At 30.8% G+C, this 23,026-nt stretch overlaps 2 protein-coding genes across 8 annotated transcripts; one reads left to right on the plus strand and one right to left on the minus strand.

Moving 5' to 3' along the window:
- The first annotated feature begins 4,197 nt into the window (after positions 1-4,197).
- On the plus strand, positions 4,198-9,571 carry LOC101221292 (ureide permease 1). 7 transcript variants are annotated; one of them, XM_031888474.1, is made up of 9 exons: positions 4,198-4,367; positions 5,536-5,677; positions 5,833-6,099; positions 6,562-6,700; positions 6,791-6,965; positions 7,667-7,698; positions 7,825-7,913; positions 8,034-8,408; positions 8,969-9,571. In XM_031888474.1, exons 3-9 carry the CDS (start codon positions 5,863-5,865, stop codon positions 9,125-9,127), a joined length of 1,206 nt encoding a protein of 401 aa, XP_031744334.1. In that variant the 5' UTR covers positions 4,198-4,367; positions 5,536-5,677; positions 5,833-5,862; the 3' UTR covers positions 9,128-9,571. The 7 variants fall into 7 exon arrangements, with proteins under 7 accessions (XP_031744334.1, XP_031744337.1, XP_011659193.1 ...); XM_031888477.1 differs by having other exon boundaries at positions 5,536-5,594; XM_011660891.2 differs by lacking the exon at positions 5,536-5,677 and having other exon boundaries at positions 4,199-4,367.
- A 6,539-nt stretch (positions 9,572-16,110) lies between these two features.
- LOC101221210 (malonyl-CoA:anthocyanidin 5-O-glucoside-6''-O-malonyltransferase-like) lies at positions 16,111-18,181 on the minus strand. The gene has a single exon (XM_004139658.3). It carries the CDS (start codon positions 18,105-18,107, stop codon positions 16,809-16,811), a length of 1,299 nt encoding a protein of 432 aa, XP_004139706.2. The 5' UTR covers positions 18,108-18,181; the 3' UTR covers positions 16,111-16,808.
- Positions 18,182-23,026: the final 4,845 nt, after the last annotated feature.

Genomic DNA, 23,026 nt, shown 5'->3' on the forward strand with positions numbered 1-23,026 from the left:
CAATTACTTATTTCTTCTTCAATTTTTTAATGTCTTAATCATCCCATATTTCTTTTCCCACTTTTGTAAGGCCCCAATCATTCTTTTTCTCCCATTTTGTATCAATTTTGTATATCGATGTACTTATGTACTTATATTATATGTATTAATTGGTTGATATACTTGCGACATGATTTTCATTTTTTCAAAATTTATGCAATTCATTTTAGTATTATTAAGTATATGAATGATATAATTTAGTGTATCAAACATATAGTATATATCAAAGTATACCAGTGAAGTATATTAAGTGTATAGTAGAATCTCAAGTGTATCAAATGCATTTTAATTAATTGATAGTATATCAGTAAACATAGAAAGAGCGTACCAAGAGTACATTAAGAGTATCAAACATATGAACTTGATACATATGAACTGTATCAAGTGTATTAAATTTGTCGAGTGTATGTCAGTGAAGTACAAAATGTGTGTTTATCAGTAGTGTATTAAGTGTATTAAACCGACCAAGTGTATGAACAAAACACGACATAAGTGTATGAACAAAGCACAACATAAGTGTATGAACAAACCATAACAAGTGTAATGACATTACAACAAATGTATTATGTTTTTAGTGCATCTAAGTATATTTAATAATCGATTGAGTGCATTTACAAACAAATATATCAACAACATATCAACTGTCTCAAACCAATGATATATATATAAATTATTATTTAATTCATGAGTGTATCAACAAAGCATATAACAAGTGTATAAAAAATACATCAAGTGTATCAACTAACATATCAAGTGACACATGAAAAATGTTTATAGTTTTAGAGGGTAGGTTTGTAATTTTGCATTTTTCAATGTGGGTTGGACTTGAAATTTTGCCATTTTTGTAAATCTAAAAGTTATGTAGTATGAGCCTAATTTATCAAATTGATTTTGCTATATTTGTAAGGGCTTCGTTAATAATTGTGAGAATAAATCAGAGAGATTATTGCCAAACCTTGTTATATCCCTTATTATCCCTATCCTTTAGGTCAACTAGATAAATAGAAATTTGAAACTTGCCAATTTGAACCGTTTTTTTTAAGCAAATGACACTTATAACACACGTTCATGGTATTTCATAAAATATCTAAATATTCACATTCTCAGACTGTAATTATTTCGTCTATCCAGTGTGATTAATTTGTGTTATGCATTTACGAGTCTATAATTATTTTTAATGTGTTAGAGATATAGCAACCCTATCATATAACCTCTTCCTAGTATCCGCAACTCAATTAATTAGTTGAAGACGATTTTAACAACTTTATTTAATTTTACTAATTTCAAAATAATCGAATTATTATTTTTTTATTAGCTGAATCTCAACCCATTTTATTTCAAAATAACCTTATTTGGTTGAATCTCAACTCTTAATAATTAGAAAATGAAAACTATTTTTTATTTATATTAGATCTTATTTTATTTTTGAAATTTGAATTTTTTAAAAATAGTCTATATATCTTCATCTTGTCGATTGAACTAATTTCTTGTCACGAACTCTAAAATTTTAAGAGTATTGTTCGTTAATGGTTGATGGGATGAAAACAATCGTTATAAAAACTTTCATTTGGGTGAAGTGCATGTCCCATTGAACACATCTTTCAACCAACTTGTTTATCTAATTTAATATGATATTTTTTCCTCTCCTAAATATTTAATTTATTGAATCAATCTCATTGTCATTACTATTGTTGAAAGACAAAGATGTGTTATGATTGTTGTCCCTTATTTCTGATTCTTCTTCTGATCATGTTTCTGTTGTTGTCGATGGTGTCCCATCTTGTTCATCAAAATTTTCTACTTTGGGTTATTCCTCATCAAGAACTTTCAATTGCACATCTAATGTCATTGATTTAGTAGATTTAAGTTCGTGTGTTGTAGACCTACGAAAAAAAAGGTTCAATTTTTAGTAGCAAAGATGCCTCAAGGAAAAGCTATTAATTTGTTTGCTACTCAACATAATTTTGAGTTTAGGATAGTCCACTCCAATAAAAAATTCTAGAACTTTTTCTTGTAAAGACATTTTTTGTCAATGATTTCTTAGATCGTTTATTTATAAGAAGAGTTCTTTATGGATTGTTCAGAAGTTTAACGATGTTCATAAATGCGCTATTGACATTGTAAAGAATGCTCATAGTCAGGCGACTTTCATACACTCACACATATATATGTATGTATATATATATAAATTCATACACATATATATACACACATGGTTATATTTTTAGAATAAGTTAATTTGAATTAAATAAAAAACATTGAGAAACAAATTAGCGAGATCTCACTAAAACAAAAAGAGCATGAAAAAGGAAGATTGATAAAATACCAACTAACATGATTTTTGAACTGTCACACGTGCATGAAATTTTATAAAATATCAAAATATCCATACATTCATGAGCTGTAGTTATTTCAATATTTGAGTTCTTATCATAAGTCTCATTAGTGTAATTAATTTGTGATATGGACTTTTGAGTCTATAATTTATTTGGATGCCTTAATAACTTATCCAACCCTATTACAATCTCTTTCTAATATCTCAAAATTTAACAACTTGGTTAAAGATTTTAACAAATTTATTCATTTTTTAATTGCAAAATAACTATATTAGTAATTTTCATTGGCTAAATCTCAAGCTTGGTTTTTATTTCAAAATAACTTTAATTGGTTGAATGTCAACACTTGATAATTTTGAAAATTAAAATTAGTTTTGGTATAAGATCTTAACTTAGTTTTGAAATTTGAATTTATAACTCATACCCAATCTCTTGATTGGTTTGTTTTCCTCATTATCTTCTTCAGTGTCATCTTTAGTCTCTTGTTCCTTGTTACTATGATTTTGCATTTGAAATAGTTATTTTTTTTTTAAAGGGAATACCTCTTCTTCATTACTTAAGGTTTCATTTTTCAGATTTATTTAGTCCTTTTTTCGGTCACCCATGTAGCTCTCAATCGATCATTGTGTCTTGCATTAATTCATTGTGGACTTCTTCTCTTTTGTCTCTTTTTATATGAAAAAATGGTTTTTAAAAGAATTTACTACTCCGTTTTTTTTCTTCTACAAAATAGGCTAAGATAATAGATTGTGTTTTTAGATAAAATCTTTCCAAATCTCATCTACATTTTATTAATTAAATAATTAAAAAAAAAATCGCCTAAAACTTTCCTAAGAGACAAAAGAAGATGCAATTTGCCAACATGAACTTAGGTCAACTGACACCTGTATGTTCCTGTGGACAAGAGGTTCCAGGTTCAAATCCCTACCCTAGCATTTATTACAATACCTTTGCAAAAAAAGAAGATTCAATTTTTGTACCTTTGTTCTTCTAAGTAAAGGTTTTTGTTCTTCAACCCCAAGTGTTTGAGATTGTAGATGGAGGATGGAAAATGAAGATAGTGTTTGCGTGCTTCAAATGAGACTATATTTTGTTTATATTCTACTTATTGAATGCACGATGAAAGTTGAAGATGGAACCGAAAAAAGAAAAGAAAAATGGATCGGAGATGAATGAAGATGGAGAATCAAAAAATAGAAGATGAAGAATCCCAAAACAAAAATGGAAAATGAAAAATCGTGCAACAAGTCTGGATAATATAATGGATATGCATGAAATTGATTGAACAAGTATGTAGGTATAATTATGTTTCAATATAGTTATCAAAGGGTAATTATGTTTTATTTTAGCTTGGGAAAGGCTCTATGTATATAGGGATATTTTGAGTTTTTGTAAATTCTACTTATTATATATATATTTTTTTCGTTTCGCTAGTTTTGAAAAAAGATACGATTTTGCTATTAGAATGAAAACTTTAAAATTGCCCATCTTCATGTTGACCCAAAATGATAAATTGATTCAAAAAGATTACAGAAACTATAAATGAAACAATTAATTTTTTTTTTGACTATTTATGAAAATAGGTCTGCAATAAAGCCTATTTCCCAAAATCATTCCCTATTAGATGATTAAATTTTTTAAACTCATTTTTATTTAAAAAAGAAAAACCCTTTAAAATAAACTTATAAAACTATCTGGCATGTTGGCATGCACTCTAACAATAACTTACATTTTAAATTAAACAATGGAGGGATTCCAAACATATTAGCCACAAGTATTGTAATGCTAAGAAGTTAACAGGGTATGATGAATACGCAACCGGAATCTTTGACTTCTTTTGTGGAAACTACACCCTGCAACCTTATATGAAAGAGAATCATCCTTTTATATTACAAATTTGAAGCCATGTGCGTGGACTTCCATATATTCACATTCAGCCAATTCCATTTCCCCAACGACTACGATTCATAATCATCTTCTCCCATCCTCTTGGTTCGTTTCTTATTCATTTCTTTTTACTATGGGATTTCAGTATTTCTTTGTTTGTGAACTGTGAACTGTCATCTACTTTTCTTTTCTTCTTTACATTTTCCATATTCTGAGTTATGATTCCACCTATTTAAGTAGCTCTTTTTCTTTTTTGTTTCTGTAGTTGTTGAAATTATGGAGGGTGTGTGATTATTCTTTTTGGGTTTTGTAATTTAATTTAATTTACTTACTTTAATTTCTTATGATCAGTCTAAGTTTTACGATAGGAAGGTTTTGATTCTTTTCAATCGTGTTTCTTCTTCAACATAGAGAATATGTTTTCAAAGGATTTTTTTTACTGAGGTTAGTTGAGTTGGGAAGATTTTTTTTTTGTACCGATTCGAATTTTTGAGTTGTCAAATTGATACTTAAAATTATTTCAATAAGATTTTCAATTCAATTTTGTTCTTCAACTATATTGTTTATTAACTTAAAATACTCCAATAAAATTCAAAGGTTAAACATTAACGTATCTATTACAAATTTGAAAAAGACTTCATTTCATAATAACAAGTATTAGTTATAATATTTACAAGTTAAGTCAACCCAAATTCGAAACCTATTCAATCCAATCCAATTCAAAATAAAAACCAATCAAACCTAACTCTTACTATTTGAATGGATAGTTTCAGGTTGTCGGGTTACTTGAATAATCTATTTTTTACCTAAGAAATTTAGAAAAAAATTTCCTTTATCCATAAGCATCTATTCTTGGAAATTTGTAGGATAGTTCAATTGCACACACAAAATGTCTTGAAATGAGTTGTAAGTCAAATAACTCGTTACAGGTAGAGGTATGTCTTCTTTGGAAACAATGTGCTACAGGACTCTCGACCCAAATTACAAGCTTTCTTGAAATCCTGTTTTGCTGATTTATATTTTCATTATTGTTGCTTTATTTGTTTAACAGTATTCTTGCATGATGGGCTTTCGTTCGACAAATGTTAAGAATATAGATTGCGATTGTTCTTTCTAAACGAGATCATACTCTTCATTTGAGTATGATTAGACTTTGGGGTGACAGAACCCTGTGAACTGGGTGTATACTACTTCCCAAATCTTCTTTGAACCTCACTTCTTTTATGATTTTTCGCTATTTTATTTTTATTTAAAAAAGTGATGGATATCACAGGGAGTCTCTTTTCCAGTCAAGTCAACTAATCTACCTCATGGAGAAGTTCGGCCAATGTGGTATAGTTATTGTATATTGTGGTAAATTTAGACTCCTCACCCTATCTCTTAAAAGCGACAACATCCCGCCCACCTACACCTAGGTTACTATTTGACAACTTTTTTTTCTTTTATTTCAACAATATAAGATTCAAATCTTTGACATCTTGGTTATTAAACTTCAACGAGTTGAAATACTTAGATGGATGATTTGCAGTGAGATCGAGCGATCATATAATATATGATGGATTGTGTGCAGGATTTGTTTGGAAGTTAATTAATTTTTAAGATGTATGTGGTGGAGAGTAAAGGAGGTGCTATAGCTTGTATGGTATTTGCACTTATGTTATTGGGAACATGGCCAGCACTTTTGACTTTGCTTGAACGAAGAGGGCGTCTTCCTCAACATACTTATCTTGATTACTCCATAACCAACTTATTAGCTGCTCTAATCATTGCTTTAACTTTTGGTGAGATTGGGAATTCCTCTCTTCATCATCCTAATTTTATCCAACAGCTTTCTCAGGTTCATTTCTTTCCCTTTATTTTTCTCTTATATTTTCATATATATACAACCATCCCTTCCATAACACCCTATCTCTTTTCTGTAATATGTTGAAGTTTGTTGTAGTTTAGTACTTAAACTCTTAAAGTATATGATATTTTGATCTTATTAATGACATAGTTTCAAGTCTATGTACTAACATGCCGATTCGAACATGATTTGTAGTCATATGTAAGTTAATGACAAACATTTTTATAAGTGTTATTAAATGAAAATATAATAGGGTTCATGCTAAATTAGTTGTCAACTAAAATGAGATTTAAACTGTCTCAATCCTTAAAAATGGACAAATTAATTACAAAAACCATATCCATAGTCAAATGGAGGCGGTTTTTTCAATTTGCACTTAACAAATAGGTTTACATGGACAATATTGTAAATAATAATAGGTTTATAATGTTGTAAAGTGTGGCTTATATGCAGGATAATTGGCCTTCTGTGATGTTTGCTATGGCAGGTGGAATAGTACTAAGTCTTGGAAATCTTTCAACTCAATATGCTTGGGCTTTTGTCGGTTTATCAGTTACAGAAGTTATCACTTCAAGCATAACAGTTGTTATAGGTCTCTATATATATCTCTTCGATAGCTAACCTATATATAGTTACTATGTTACTTAAAAACTGTATATTATATACCATTTTCATTAAATAGGTACAACCTTGAACTACTTTCTTGATGACAAAATCAATAAAGCTGAGATACTTTTCCCTGGTGTTGCTTGCTTTCTGATTGCTGTTTGTCTTGGTTCTGCTGTTCACTCATCCAACACAGCTGATAACAAAGCAAAACTCAAAAGTTTGTCACACAACACAAACCAAGAATCCAAGTACATTTTCGTTGCTTTGTTAATCTTATGATCTTGTTCATTGTTGATGATATATAATTAAATTTATCTTTACTCATTAGCTTAAGCTTGTTGATTGAATTGATGATTTAAGACAGATATCACAAGAGGTGGCGTAGGGAAGGTCTTGTACTGTTTAAGCTCATGCAATGTTATTTCCTCATCAATTAATATACTATGGGTTCAAGTAAATTTAATTATATATCAGCAACAAGTTCCTTCACCTGTGGGTTTAAAATATTTAAAAGACTCAACAAGTGAAAATCAATTTTGATGAGGGAGCTAGGAAAGAACATGGTAGGAGATTGAACACAAGACTTTTCTGCTCTTATATCATTTTAAATCACCAATTGGTCCAAAAACTTATATTAGTGAGTAAAGGTAAATTTACTATAATATCTAACGTTCATATTATATACTGTTGGAAAATCTATAAAGAGATAGGCAAAAAAAATGTAAACGAGTAGAGAATTGATACAGAAATTTACGCAGTAACCATATGTGTTAGTTGTGTATGTGACAGAGTGAGAGTAATTTATTAGTTTGTTTTGATTGTTTTCATCCAACAATTTGGTAATGTATTTTATTGGATTTGTGTGTTTTTTAATAGAAATATTGGTTGATTTTACTATTCATTCATATTTGTTTGATAATAAAGTTGTTCCTTAATCCAATTTTGACAGCACAACTGATGCTCCTCCTAGATCAAGCAAGGGTAAATTTTTCATTTAAAATTTTGTGCCATATATATGATTAACTTTTTTAGTCATCCTTGTATATGCAAATGTAGAAGTTTGTGGCTTTTTATGTTGTTTTGATTTCTATATAATTGAATCAGCAGACTTGGAAAATGCTGATTCTTCTTCACTGAAGGCAAAATTTGGAACTGCAGATTTTCTTATTCAACTTGAGAAAAGAAGATCCATTAAAGTATGTAACACCCTAGCAAATTCAGAGGAAGAAATATTTTGGGAGAGATTAATGCAGAGAAATAATACACAGATAATTCCATGAATCTAATTTAAATAACATTTTGATCCAAACTTGCAGGTCTTTGGTAAGAGTACATTAATTGGACTATCCATAACTTTCTTTGCTGGAATTTGCTTTTCTCTCTTCTCACCAGCATTCAATTTGGCAACAAACGATCAATGGCACACTTTAAACAACGGTGTTCCGCACTTGTCGGTCTACACTGCATTTTTCTACTTCTCGGTTTCTTGTTTCATCATAGCCATCGTTCTCAACGTCGTCTTCCTTTACCGCCCCATACTTAACTCGCCAAAAACAACATTAAAGGCATATGTGAATGACTGGAATGGTAGAGGATGGGCCTTGTTGGCTGGACTCTTGTGTGGCTTTGGCAATGGTTTGCAGTTTATGGGTGGCCAAGCTGCTGGTTATGCTGCAGCGGATGCTGTGCAGGTCAGTTTTTTTATTCTCCAAAATGCTTTTAATTTATTTACTTTTCATGTCAACAAAGCCTTGTGTATTTCATGCTAAGTTTGAATACTCGGTGAGATCATTAAATTTAACTTGAACCAATAGTTTGAGTTTTTGGGTCGATTGGTGATTTAAGATAGTGTTCGAACAAACTGGTTCAGAAAGTTCTGTAGGTTCTATGTTTAAACCTTTACATAATTGTTGTTTCATCTCACCTAATATTTATTTTAAGTGCATGGGAGAGTGCTTGATACTATAGATTTGTCTTCATCCATTAACCTAAACTTTTATGTCAATTGACAATTTTAATTGGGAATAAAATAACGTTGTAGAAAAGATGGAGCGCATCACATCCTGAACAACACAACTTTTGATATCATTTTAAATTACGAAGGACATACTGAATCTGGTCAAGTTAATATATATATATATATATATATATATTTGTTGTTAAGTTAACTAGTCAAGACATATTGAATGTGGCCCAAAATATTCTTGAACTAAAAAAAGATAACATTTTACATTATTGTTTTATGTTTCAGGCGCTTCCGCTGGTAAGCACGTTTTGGGGAGTAGTTCTATTTGGAGAATATCGTAGATCATCGAAGAAAACATATGCTTTGCTCATAAGTATGCTGTTAATGTTTATGGTGGCTGTTGGTATCCTAATGGCTTCTTCAGGACATAGAAATCAAAGTTGATAGATATGCTGCAAAATCCTTAAAAAAGCACATCTTGTTTTAAATAATTATAAGCTAAGGCAAGTTTGATATATAAATATATTAGCTGTTGCATGAATCATTATCAGAAGGAAATCACACACACCGTTGTTCATAATGGAGAAATTTGTTCTTTGTGGAAATGTAATTATAGATGAAGAAATAAAGTAAAGGAGTGTGAGATTTTGATCACGTTCTGTGTTTTGCAATAAGGATGCTTGTGGCAAAGAACTAATTATGCGTCGAAGACTGTTATGTAGCAAGAAGGCTATGTGATGAACTGTTATGTGTTTTAAGCTTCCTTTACCAAGAAGCAATGATGTCATCTTTGTGTAAGCCAAGTCGGTGATTAATTTGACTTTGTCGCCCAATCCAAATTCAGGATTAGGGAGTGACAATAACACGTGAAATTTTGCCATTAGACTATGGTATATTGAGTATATCGAAGATAACATCATTTATGTATTATTGAATATATAAAGTAGTATATATATGTGACAAATCACATCAGATATATGTATTATGCAATAGTATATATGTAAGAATTAAAAAAAATACTAATCGGATACATAATTCATGTCAAATGCAGTAAAAAAAACACAGAACATAAAAAAAATGCGTTTAGTATTACAGTGATATATATACGTAACAAATCACAAAACATAAATGAATTATTCAGTAGCGTATATGTATGAAATATAAAAAAAGTACTAAATAAAAATATAATTTGTGTATATATTAATATATATACGCAATAAGAAAAATCACAGAACATGAAAAAGAATATGTGTATGTATTATTGAATATATGCAGTAGTATATATGTTACGCAAATCACATAACATAAATTTACTATCCAATGGTATACAATAGTATATACGAACAACGAGACATTTAATAAAAATTATATGTCGCATGACAGGAAAATGAATTGCACAATAAAAAATTAAACAAAATAGGAGGAACATGACCGGAATATATGCTACGAAACTAAAAACGAATGAACAATTTTTTTAAGAAAAAACATATATGTACGAAACGAAAGAAGAAAGAATACATATGTTATATTGTATATATGAAGTGGTATATATGTGTAACCAAAATCTCGATAAAGTACGAAATTTGAAGAACAGGAAAACGAAGTAATTGATTGAAATTTGAAGAAAAAGAAAGTAATTAAGTAAGAGAACTAACCGAACGTTGTATATAAAACGAAATTTCGAAATAAACTAAAGAACCAAATTGAAGAAGGATATTGGTAATAACAAATTGATGAAAAGAACGATCCAAATTGAATTATGAAGAATACACAATTTTCACCGACGTCAAAATTTTTATCTCAAAATTTTCAAAGGTGATTTTATCTCAAGAAAGAATTATGCAATGTAGGTAAGATCGTGATGGTAAAGGTATTGATCTACTCTTATAAAAAATTTTATCTCAAAATGTGAAAATTTTTGGATAAAAAAAACCCTCTTAATTAAGCATGATTCAATTTCCTTTGCCATCTTTGATTCAATGATAAGAGTAGATCAATACCTAAGCCCATTCCTCACTTCTGTTCTTGGAATTCAATCTTCAATTTCTCTTATTGTGAATTGTACTGCAAATCAAAATTTTCCTTTTCATTTTTGGTTACATTCACATTCTTAACGATTTCCTCCAAATTATTTTCTATGCTTTCATTTTTCCTTTTTTACTAATCTCATTCATTTCAACCTTACATTCAAGAAACCATCTACCCTACATTCTTCTGAGTTGGACACTCATGCTTACACTATTATACGGTAAGAGCAATGGGTAATCTACAAATATTTTTTTGTCAAGGCGGTCTAGGTAAGCACCCTTCGCAACCACTTTAATTTTTGAACACACTTATCCCGATCTTACCTACATTGCATAATTCTTTCTTTTACGCATAGAATCCGCTATGTCAAAAATGGCGCCATTATCGGGGAGTAGCACGACATAGCATGTTTCTTGAATCTTTGCTTACATATTTTTTTTGTTAGTAATCTTTAGAAAAGTATACTACATTTTTTATAAAGGAAATTGCATGCTATTTTCTTTTTTCTTTGCTTTCTTTAATGCATCTGGATTAAGAAAAGAAAACCAAAAGTAAGTTAGTTCATAAAATTTAGAATTTCACATTTACAATTTTTGTACCACTCTTAGAGAACCTTTAGAAGATACTTTAGATAATCATTTGAACATTAGAATGGGAGAAGATTCCCTAAAATTTTAAGTTCATTTTCTAACTAAACTATTTACTTCCTTGTGCATGAGGTTCGTGAAGATGTCACTTGTGGAATATGTGGCTTCCAAGGCCACCGAAACGATCAATGCCTAATGTTTATAGAGGTAAATTCCATGAGAGGTTACAACGCCTACAACTTTGGATACACTTCTTCTCCCTCATCATCATCACTAGCTATGTACGTAGAAGAATTAATCTCAGGATTAACTTATAGCTCAAATAGTTTTTAAATCGATTTTAAGAAGAATTTAGCTAAGTTGAGTGAATATACTATAAGTTCAACTGGAAGCATGAGAAATGACTTAGCTAAGTTGAGTGAACAAACCGTTAGTCCAACTATTGCCATGAATAGTGATATAGGAACTATGAAAGCATCCATTTTTAAGATAGAAAATAAGCTTGATCAATTGACAATATACATTCTTGAAACCAGAAGGAAATGACGACCTTTCCATCCAACCTGACCATGCATATGTGAATGACAATACTTTAAGAGAGTGAAAGAATTTTCAATGAGAATGATGATGTAAAGTCCTCTTATGATCATGTTTCTTTTAAGTGCATTTGATACCTTAGAATCATTAGAGACACTTGAAAAACATGATAAATTCAATGAGGTTGTTGATCAAGCAACTATTGAACATGTTGAAATGGAGGTTGCTAAGAACGACGTAAGTGATGATGATCTTTCAATCTTCCTTGACTTTGTTACTAGTATAAATAATGAGCATCCTCTAGTTCACAATGTTGTAACACATGAATAACAAGCTTTAGGTAATTATTTTGCATCTAGTACTAATGAGCATGACCTAGGAAAAAACATTAACGTTGACGATGAGCATTTTTTCATAGGCATTGACATTGAAAATAATCTTGACACAAACTTAGAAATCGTTTCAAAACTTGGTAATGAGAACTTTATTAAAATGACATTGGTACATTTGATGAACTTGCTTACGATTTTGATATTGAATTTACACATAATCTTAATTTTAAGATTTTAGATGGATTTAATGATGATTTTGTTCATGAGAATTTTTTTCATGTGAACTTTGATGGAATGATTGACAATCCTTTAGATAATCATAATGATAATCATACAAGTTTGTCATATGAAAACTTGATTATGAATCTATCAATAAATTTTTAGATGAAAACTTGAATCTTTTAATCAATTAATTTTTATATGAAAACTTGATTATTGATGAATCTATTAATAAATTTGTAGACAATGATGTTTGTCATGATGATTTTGATAAAATTGATTAATCCTTAATTGAGTTTGACTTTAATGAATCTTACATTGAACTTGTTAATATCTTTGATGACAATAACGATATGCTTAATAAAGAAGAATTTATTTTTATCATTGATGATAATTTTTAAGTTGAACATAAAAAGTTTTCATTAAAAATCTATGAACATGATCAATTTTCTTCTTCATTTAATGATCTTACTTTGAATTCTATAACCTTTGAACTACGTGATCTTCTCCTAGATTTCATTTTTGCAAAAAATTATTCTTTAAATGAAAAGATACATCTCTTGCATGAAACAAGGATCAAATTGAACTTTCTTCCTTCCAATCTCCTTAACCTTGTACTTGATGAAATTGATTCTCTTTCTTGCTTCCTCTAATAATGACTTCTTTATGCATAAGCAAGGAAAGAAAATTAGAACAATAAAAATGAATGGAGGAACTAAACCACTCATTATCAATCCAGAATGAGTTGGTGAAAGAGATAAATGGTCGAGCAATCGACTTGAAGAATTTGCACTTTCTAAAGGCAACCATACGTCAATTTACTCGGCAAAAGAGTATAGTAAACACTTGAACCTAAAAAGGGGGTACATGAGTATAAATAAGATATATAGAATAATTTTTTGATGCAAATATCTGATATAAGCGAGATGCATACATTATGAAATGATGAGTTACTTCGTTGAAATGTTGATTTTGTTATATATTTGATTTGTTTGATAGTGATTTCTAAAGAACCTACTCATTAGGAATTTTCATCTAGTTTCATTTTTCCCCTTCCTTCAGATAGCTAAGGACATCCAGCGTTGAACTTGCATTCGTAATCACCTTTTGTGCCTTGTACTCGCATCCTTTTGGTAGTGGTCACTGTCTTTCCACACATCATATGTAGGGGTTAATCGAGCAAAGCCAAATCAGTCTGTATTTTGTTTCTTTTGGGAGTCTTGAGTACCCACATCAAATGTACCTTTATAGTCGTGCATTAATAAAATGTCATTTCCTCTAAAATTATCTCATGCGTTTAAAATTTTAATATAAAAGTTGTTTCGCTTACTAGCAGTTCGATGTGTCATTCCACAAGAAAGATGCGTTGAATGTCAAGGTGGCACGCCCTCTATTTGTTCGCAAGGAGTGACAATCGAGCGGGACGTGACAAATGAGTTTAAAGGTGAGCGGAGAGGAAGAAAGGGAGAGTGTTAGAGGATTTAGCAAGAAATCTAAGTCTACTTTCAGTCAAGGATCACGATGGAGTGGCGATCAAAGAAAAAAAATGTAAGGAATGCAAAAAAATGTACACAAGAGGATTGTAGACGAGTGAATATTATTTGGTTTAAATCTTGAGAGGCGGGACATTATGGAAGTCAATGTAAGGAGAAAACCAAAGTATGCGAAGAACCAACACAGACAGGAGTGTCTTCCCACTTTGTCCAACAACCTACACGGGTTGGACCAGTGATAAAAAGGAAAAAGAACCATGGTGATAGAATTTTGGGGACAAAATTCTTAAAGGAGGATAGAGTTGTGAGACACATGTTTCGATTGGAAGAGTCATTTTCAAGTAAGAGTTTTGCATAAAAAGATTTTTCGAAAATAAGTATTTTGAAGAAGGCGTTCTGTTGGTTGGCATTGAAACTAGATGATGCCCGATGAAGGGAATTATAATCAAAAGTAACAAGATGACTTAGAGTTCAACCCGAGAAGAAGTCAGGTTATGAGAGTTTAGGAATTTTTGGGAAAATTTCCTAATTGTGTTTAATTAATGGGCTATGTGTCAAGGTTAAACTTAAGGCGCATGACTAAAATAATTATTAAACAGACATGTTTAGCACTTAAGTAGGAGCTAGCAAGTTAAATGAGCTTAAGAGACGACTAATCTAATTTTGGGATAATTAGTATACATAGGAGAAAAGAGCCGAAAATGAGAAGGTTATTATAAGATTTTGCTAAGAGAAAGAGCTAAGTGTTGTTCTACTATTATGAGAGAAGAAGGTTTGGCTTAGGATTTTAGAGAGAAGAAGAAAACTTAGTGTAGTGAGTGATCTATTTTCGGAGTTGTTTAAAGATTTTAAAGCTTTCGTTCTTAAGTTCATATTGTCATGTATTGTTGTAACACACGTTAAGGTTTATGAGAAGCATCATTTCTAAAGAAAGCTTTTATGTTATGCTTCAAATTAGAAGTTTCATGTTTGATGATAGGATGTATGCAAGTAAACCCCTAGTCTTGTTTCTATCAATGAGGTGAAATGACCAAATGGTGGTAAGAAGCTGGCCAATTCATAAACTGAGCATATTGGGTTAACAAGCTTGAGAAATGGGAAATGAATCGATAAATTCTTAAAGAAATTTTGCTGATTAAAAGGTCATCACAATAGTCTATGCATGAGAATTGGTTCATGCTCTTGGTGAAATGAATATGAAAGACTAATATGTAATTTATGTTCTATTGAATGAGGCAGTGAGAGTTTGTTTTATAAAAAATATTTATGTGATTTTATTCCCTAAAAGGTTCTCCAAAACCTCACTCACTAAGTATTTGACTTATGTGTTAAGTTTTCCTTTTCCAAGTTACTAGACGTTAGGCCAAATTGAAAAAAAAGGTAAAGCGAGCTGCCATGAAATAAGACACTAGCTAGGCATTTAAAGTTTGGTTTGAGGAAGCTGGACTAGGCGTGGAGGCCTTGAGTTTATTTTATAGTTCATGTATTTAAGAAAGCATGTAATATGCATATTTGGAACGCATTTGATGTTACATAAATAGAGAGAAGTTTGTTGATTATAACTTGTGTTGTATGTTCTTATCGCTTTGTAGTTATAGAGCTAAGTTGGAAAGGGCCATAAAAGCTTTAAATGTTCAAAGCTAAGGTCTTAAGTTGAGTGTCTTGGCATTTCTCTTGAGGCGTCAAGGCTACTCAGGTTGTGTAGTGTGCCGAACACAAGATTTAGGATATGTTGTGGAACAGAGCGTGATACTTCATAAATGCTCAGGTCGTGTTGCGTGCCACAACACGAGGTTTAGGATGCCTTGTGAGGCTGCGAGGTGTGACAAGTTGACAGTGAAATGAAGGAAAAATCGCGAGGGTGGGGAAGCCGACTGTGAAAGAAAATCAAGAAGACGAGGGGTGGTGCGTGTGACATAATGAAGAAGACCCAATCTTTTATTAATCTCGTTAAAAGGAAAGAAGGAGAAAGAATAATAATAATGATAATATGCAATGGCTATATTGTCCCCAGCTTAAAACCAAACTTCAAATTTTGCCATTTTATTAGTTTTCACCTTAAATAATTTTCAATCGAAATTAAACTTGTTTTTCACAACTAAGGACAATATACATAAAATTCATGTTCAATATCATTGAACCTTAGATAATTTTCAATTGGAATTAAACTTGTTTTTTACAACTAAAGAGAATGTAAATATAAATAAAGGAGAGCGGAATGCGAGGATACATCACGTTTCAATTTGATTGTTTCATTGTATATTAGAATTCAAATCTGAGATGGAATTGTTGAATAAAATATATATTAACTAAATTAGGTAGCTTAATTTTGATTTACATACTATTATTTCTGACCTCACCATTTTTAAATTATTCTAGTAGCGTTAATGGTGGGGTATGATCTAACAAGATTCAATATTGTTATTATTGTTAGACACATAAATGTATTGTGGGTTGAACTTTATCATGAATGTGCTGGTTTTGTTTACTAGATATTATACAAGTCTGACTAGAATTACATCTTTCATTTGTTGTAGCAAATCATGACTGTTGTTGAACTTTATCATCACCGTCGTTGCAAATCACCTAGAAGAAATGATGCATTGAGAAGCCTTAATGTCTAGACAGAACATCTAGTCAGAATGCATGCTTTCTTGCCCTGTATCTCGCCCGTAATGTGTTGGTATCTCGCTTGTGTGAGAAAACTTGCTTTGATCAGCTCGCGTAATGGTTAAGTCACCTACGGATCAAAACACCAAATGATCAAATACCTGGTTATATCGCCTGATGATCATCTCGCCTATCGATCACCACCAATTCATCAAGAAGCCTAGTGGACAAAACGTTGCAAACCAGAAACAAGTTGGAAGGAGGGTTTGGTGGTGGATCTCACTCTCTTGAAGACCTTGGTAAATCAAGAGAAAGGATTTCAAAGTGGTTGAAGACCTTGGTAGAAAATAGTAACCATCATTTCCAACTCATTTCTTTCCCCAACCAATCCAATTTCTATCCCTCCATCTCCATTTTTACTATCAGTGAGTGGACGAAGCGTCCGATCCATAGAAACAAATTCTACCTTAATAGGCTTTCCCCAACCAAAATCAGCACTGTAAACCTCAAACTTAGGTGAACCAGGCATGCAATATCTTTCTTCCTTTTCAATTGACACTTTACTTCGAGAAACCCTTTTCTCTACTGCCTTTTCAATTCCTTCTTCCACCAAACTTTGTATTTCTTTTGAAATCTCTTTGGCAACAACCAACATTCCATTCTCACTCAAAACCTCCTTTCGCTCAACCGAAAACAAACGACCAATTATGCAATTCCCGAAATAGTTTGAAGGTAAAGGAGGGTGTACACGAGACCTTAAATCCACAGGAAAAGTGCAATATATTTTTCCATCTCTTAAACCACTCTTCATCTTTGCACTACATACTAATAAGTAAGCTACGGTTGCCTTATAACTAGAACACTCACCAAAACATTTCTTCAGTTTTTGAAGGTCTTGGCTTCTTAATTCCAAAGTGTATCTAAACAAATTGGGTTTTGTTTGAAATGAAAGCCGTAAATTTAAGTTTTTGTTCAAGCTTGTTGGCTCAAGATGAGATGTGGAATTGAGAATTGTGGTTCTATCATAGAAAGGAATGGAAGATGGTTGAGCGATATCAAGATTATTTTTGCAAACATGAGCCCATGCTTTGAAAAAGGAAGTTGAAGTTTTTCCATCCACAACACCATGGTGAGTAGTTATTCCAATGGAAAACCCTTTGTGTGGGAAAAAGGTGAGTTGGAGAGCCATGACTGCAACACGGTTGTCGACCACTGGTAATTCAGGTACAAGATGGCAATATTTAGCTTGTAGACGAAAGCCATCACCGGAGAGATAGTGAAAGTCGTGGTCGGATGATGACTCGGCTATGGTAAGTGAAACGGTGTCGCCTTCGAGGAATTGGATGATGGGTTTTTGGGAGTGTTGGGGCCAAATGAGGTTGCCAGCAAGAGGAAGGTAGTGAGTGAGTATGAGAGAAAGTGAGTGCTTTAGTTTTTGAAGAACATTATTATTGTTAGTGATTGAGTTTTGATAGAAGTAAAGGCGAGACATGGAAGGACATTGAAGGAGTATTATGTCAAAGATTGTGAGAGGAAGAAATCTAGGTGAACATAGAGAAGGAAAAGGGGCAACTCTACAAATCTCAACTATTCTCATACATTCACGATCGTCCTCCATTGGAAGGAGCACAATTCCTCACCAAATTAAAAAAGAATTAAAAAGAGAGAATAATTATTGGTGTTTGAGAATTGAAAAACAATATGTTATATAGAATAGAGGAGAGAAACTACTGATGAAGACTGTTGTTGAATAGTAACTAAAATAAAGCATAATAATGAAAAGTATACCGACATAGAACCATTGTGAGTGGTGGAACTTTTGTTGATATTGAAGATAAGATACAATCTTAAATCAGAATTATGACAGCTTGGTGTTGTCTTTTCATTATTTATTTTTTTCAAAAGTAAAGTGTATCGTCCCAAGTCCATGCTTAGCTAATTTGGTATAATTTCTTTGTCTAAAGAAAGATGATCAATATTTAGACATCCACCAATACTTTTTAAAAAGTGTGTGTAGATATATATGAAGGAAATTTATATTAGAAATTATGAATTGCAATAGTTTTTTTAATCATAAGCCATCATTTTAATTTAGACCCATAAATCAATCATTTGTGGTTAAACATACATATTAATATAAAAATATTAAATTATTATTATTTAAAGTAATTTGAAGTTTGGTTTCAATTTAGTCCATCCAATTAAAAAATGTTACAACTAATTTTATATTTAAGAATTTAAATTTTGTTTCAATTTGGACCTTACAGATTTATATATTTATATTTTCAACCACGATTTTTCATTAAAGATTTACTATTAGTGTGAGTACATCAATTTATCTCATTGGATCCACTAAAACCTAAAACAAAACAAAGAAAACCTAAATAATAAAATAAATAAACAAATGAAGAATAAATAATAAAATAGTTACTTACTAACCATGTAAGAAAACTATACAACAAGAAGTTTAAATATAACAATTAGAAAAATAAACTACATAAAAAAATATAATAAGTACTTTAAACTCTAAAATTATCAAATTACATATAGCTCAAGAATCTGAGAAAGTTTCTAATAACTATGATAGAATCAATAACATTTTAGGTTACGGTTAATTTTCATAATTATAACAAAACACTAAAATATTTATGTTCCATGTAACAAAATCGAAAAGCTCATGTAGCCTATAAAATATTTTCATAAATATCATATTTGCCTTTAAGATTTTGGACGATTCATTACTTCTCTTTCTTCTTTGCAATTTATTCATCTTCTATTCCAGATTTGTTTAGTTCTTCTAAATTTTCTTTCTTCTATTTTTATTCATCTTCTTTTTCTTTATTTCTTCATCTTTCTTTCAGCTTTTCTTCTAGAATATCATTTAACATTGGCAACACGATTGTTTAGATTTGAAGTCCTTTTTCCATCATTTAAAAAGAACTACATGATCGTGTGGGTATGACCTAAATGACCGCTTACCATAGTCAACACGATTGTTTAGATTTGAAGCATTTTTTCCATCGTCTAAAAAGAACTACACGATCGTGTGGGTATGATCCAAGCGATCGCTTATCATAGTTAGCATAATTGTTTAGTGTGGTCAACACGATTGTTTAGATTTGAAGCCATTTTCCCATCCTTTAAAAAGAACCACACGAGCGTATTGATACTAACTACACAATCATATATTATCATTTACAACATGATCGCGTATCATGATCGTTTAGAAGAAAAATTACATGCATGGTTATAGCCGATTAATCAACATGTTGACTAGGACATTTTTTGTATTTTCGTTTATAACCTGTGGGTTTTTTCCGAATTGAAATTTTTTTTATACAGTGAATATTTTGTCGATTTGTTATATTTTTGTAAAAAAAACCCGTTAGATAATAAACATATTTTTTTAACAAAATATTAATTTTTTTTTCTCCAAATCAAATCTTGGACTCTAGAAATTATGATCTTATATCCAATCAAACACCAACACATAAAAGAATTTAATGTTGTAGTAGGTTTTTATATGTTCTTAGATTCGGTAGTAGTAGGTTTTTATTTAAAGTAAAACAATCTTATAAAATATCAAATCATTAGAAAGAAGGATAAATAGCTTTTTAAAATAAAACTTTAGTTCAATGTTCAAAACACATAAAAGGTGCAATCTAAAAAGATGTTGCCAATATACTTTTTTGTCAAAAAGGTTTTAGAGAAGGGAAATTTTATCAGATGACAAAAACATTTAAAAAAAACAGCCAACGACACCTATTTTTTGCATATTGTACATAAACAAAATTAGTGATATCAAATGACTATCAGACAACTATTAAATGTCTATTAGAAGGATATAAAAGGGCTATCAAAGGATTATTAGCTTTTAAATTTGCTACTTTTGCAATTGTAAAATGTAGTGACGTGGGGCACCCTATTATTGTATTTTTTTTTTCTATCCTTGCAAGCGCTCCTTTAAAAATGGGTAATTGTAGAATTGACAACTAACATTACAAAAGTTCAACTGACGACTTTACGTTTTTTAGATTTAACATAACAAGAATAGGAATAGTTACAAATATAACAATTAGATTCAAAATATTAACATATATAGCAACATTATTTTTTTAAAAAAATGCAAATATAGAAAAATCTATCAAAATCTATCCGTGATAACATCTATCAATGATAGAAATCTATCATGATAGACCATGTTGTAAATATTGGTCTATCACCATGAGAATCTACAACGATAAAAGACTATCACTAATAGACTTTGCTATATATCTGTAATTTTTTAAAAAATTTATTATATACTTAATTATTATTCTTAAGATTGATACTCATTACAATTATCAAATGGAAAAACATCAAGCCCAACCCAATTACTATGTCTGACTCTTAATAATTCACTGATAACTATGATAGCACTAAAATATGTTATATGTTTGAACTTAATTCAAACTTGGCCTGTGATTTTACTGTTGTATTTGATTGTGTGATAGGTGTTATGCAATTCATAGGTGAAATGTAGAGGTGGGGACATTTTGGAGTTAATTCGGGCTTTTAGGAGTCATTCAACATTAACCAAAGCGAGAACGAGACGAAAGAAGAAGAAAAAGAAGCGAAAAGGCTTCTGCCTTATAGCATCGTGGCACTCCGTGGTGCCACGAGCGACGCTGTAAGGCAGTAAGCTCCCTTTCACATAATTGGCCAAGCATTGTGGCATTCCACGGAGCCTCAGGCGGTACTATAAGACAATAAGCTCCATTTCCGTCATGGGTTAAGCGCTGCAGTGCTCCGAACTTAGGAAGCGAAAGGCATGTGCACAAGCATATATTAAGCACCGCGAAGCTTCCCTTAGGAACTGTCGTGGCCTGGGTATTTCTTATAAATATAATGTTCTGCCACCAGCTTTCTACCCTGGTTTTTTTCAACTATTTTACACTAGATTACTCCTTGTTTTCTTAGTCTTTTCATGCACTTTGAGTCCCTGAACAACTCCTCATCATCTGATATGTGGAAGAGAGGCTAAGGTACTCGTTTCTAGCTTGGGTTTATTAGATGCTCCATTTGTCCTTAAGAATTGCATGAGAACTTAAATTTAGTATGTTGGCAATGTTAGGTAGTTTTAAACTTAACTTTAGTGAAAATTGGGGGATTGGGCATATATAGTATACTAATTGAGTAAGTTTGAGTAAGTTGGAGCATTTGAGAGGAAGATATAAGACTAATCAAACATATTTATGTTTTAGGACTTTTATGATGAACAAGAGTTGGATAAAACTTAGGGATAAGTTTTTGGTTGAGTATAGAGAGAGTGTCCTAACTTTTAAAGTTTGCAATGTATCATGTGAATGAATACGGACAAACAAGGTGTCCATGCAAGAGATATATGAACTCAAATTGAGACTCACTAGAGGGTTTGAAACGACATCTATTCACCATTGGAATATCCCCCTCCTATATAGATTGAGTGTATCATGGAGAGTCCGTGAACTTACACAGAGGTATACGAAGAATATTCGATGAAAGAACTAGCAATAGTAACCCTTTTGATGAAGGTGAAAGGATAAAAGCCCTATGACAGTGAAAGATTTTACAGAATCATTCCTCAATTTAATTTGAGAATCTCAAAATACCAATACATTGGCAAAAATAATTAAGAAACTAGTTGTTAATCTCACACTTAAAGGCTAACCATGCTTTTAATTCAAAAATTGGAGAGAACTTACTTTCGATGGCGTCTCTGAATCTACAAATTAATTCTCCAAATTGGGACACCACCCACTGAAGACCTCCCTATCTTCTGAGATGAGATTGGTTTATGGAAATCAATTGAGATGGGAAAAAGTTTAGGGATATTTGAGAGAAACTATTTTCTCTTTGCAGAGTGCAAAAACATTGGCTTTTTTTTCTTTATAAATTCGTTAAAAAAATTGTTTTCTTTTAGATATTTATAACACTATGGAATAGGAAAAGAAGTAGGAAAGAATCATCAGATTTTATTATCAACTATACTAATTAATTAACAATTAATCAATTAGTTAATAATTAATTAAACATATTTAATTAATATCTCATTCAAGTCTTATTTAAATCAAAACTCTTCGATATCTTATAGATTTATATTAATATAATTAATTAAATCAAATTTAATTAATATTTCATTCAAATCTTATTTGAATGAATATCTTTGCAATATTATTTTATAAATTTAATTAAATTAAATAAAACTAAATTATTAATTAATTAATAGCTAAGTTAAATATCTTATATTTAACTTAAATTAAATTTGAATCATATTCAAATATAAGCTTCTCATAATAATTTTAATATGAATCCAATTCACATTAAATTAATATTTTAACTCATTCAAATATTTTATCTCTCATAAATTAATTTTGAATCATATCCAAAATTAAATTTATATAATAAAATTTCAGAAACTTTATATTATAATGTATCACTATACATTAAACTAATTCCCTAAGTAAATTTAAACATTTCAAATTACAACCAATATAAATAAATCTCATTACCCTTTAC

This window comes from Cucumis sativus, chromosome 7 (assembly GCF_000004075.3).
Source record: "Cucumis sativus cultivar 9930 chromosome 7, Cucumber_9930_V3, whole genome shotgun sequence".
Classification (NCBI taxonomy): domain Eukaryota; kingdom Viridiplantae; phylum Streptophyta; class Magnoliopsida; order Cucurbitales; family Cucurbitaceae; genus Cucumis; species Cucumis sativus.

What these genes read in the sequence shown, in the direction of transcription:
- LOC101221210 (XM_004139658.3), bottom strand. Translation starts at nt 18,107, where the DNA reads ATGGAGGACGATCGTGAATGTATGAGAATAGTTGAGATTTGTAGAGTT.
- LOC101221292 (XM_031888474.1), top strand. Translation starts at nt 5,863, where the DNA reads ATGTATGTGGTGGAGAGTAAAGGAGGTGCTATAGCTTGTATGGTATTT. An exon ending in AAGCATAACAGTTGTTATAG is followed by an intron (nt 6,701 to 6,790) that starts GTCTCTATATAT and finishes TTCATTAAATAG; the next exon opens with GTACAACCTTGAACTACTTT. An exon ending in TCCTCCTAGATCAAGCAAGG is followed by an intron (nt 7,699 to 7,824) that starts GTAAATTTTTCA and finishes TTGAATCAGCAG; the next exon opens with ACTTGGAAAATGCTGATTCT.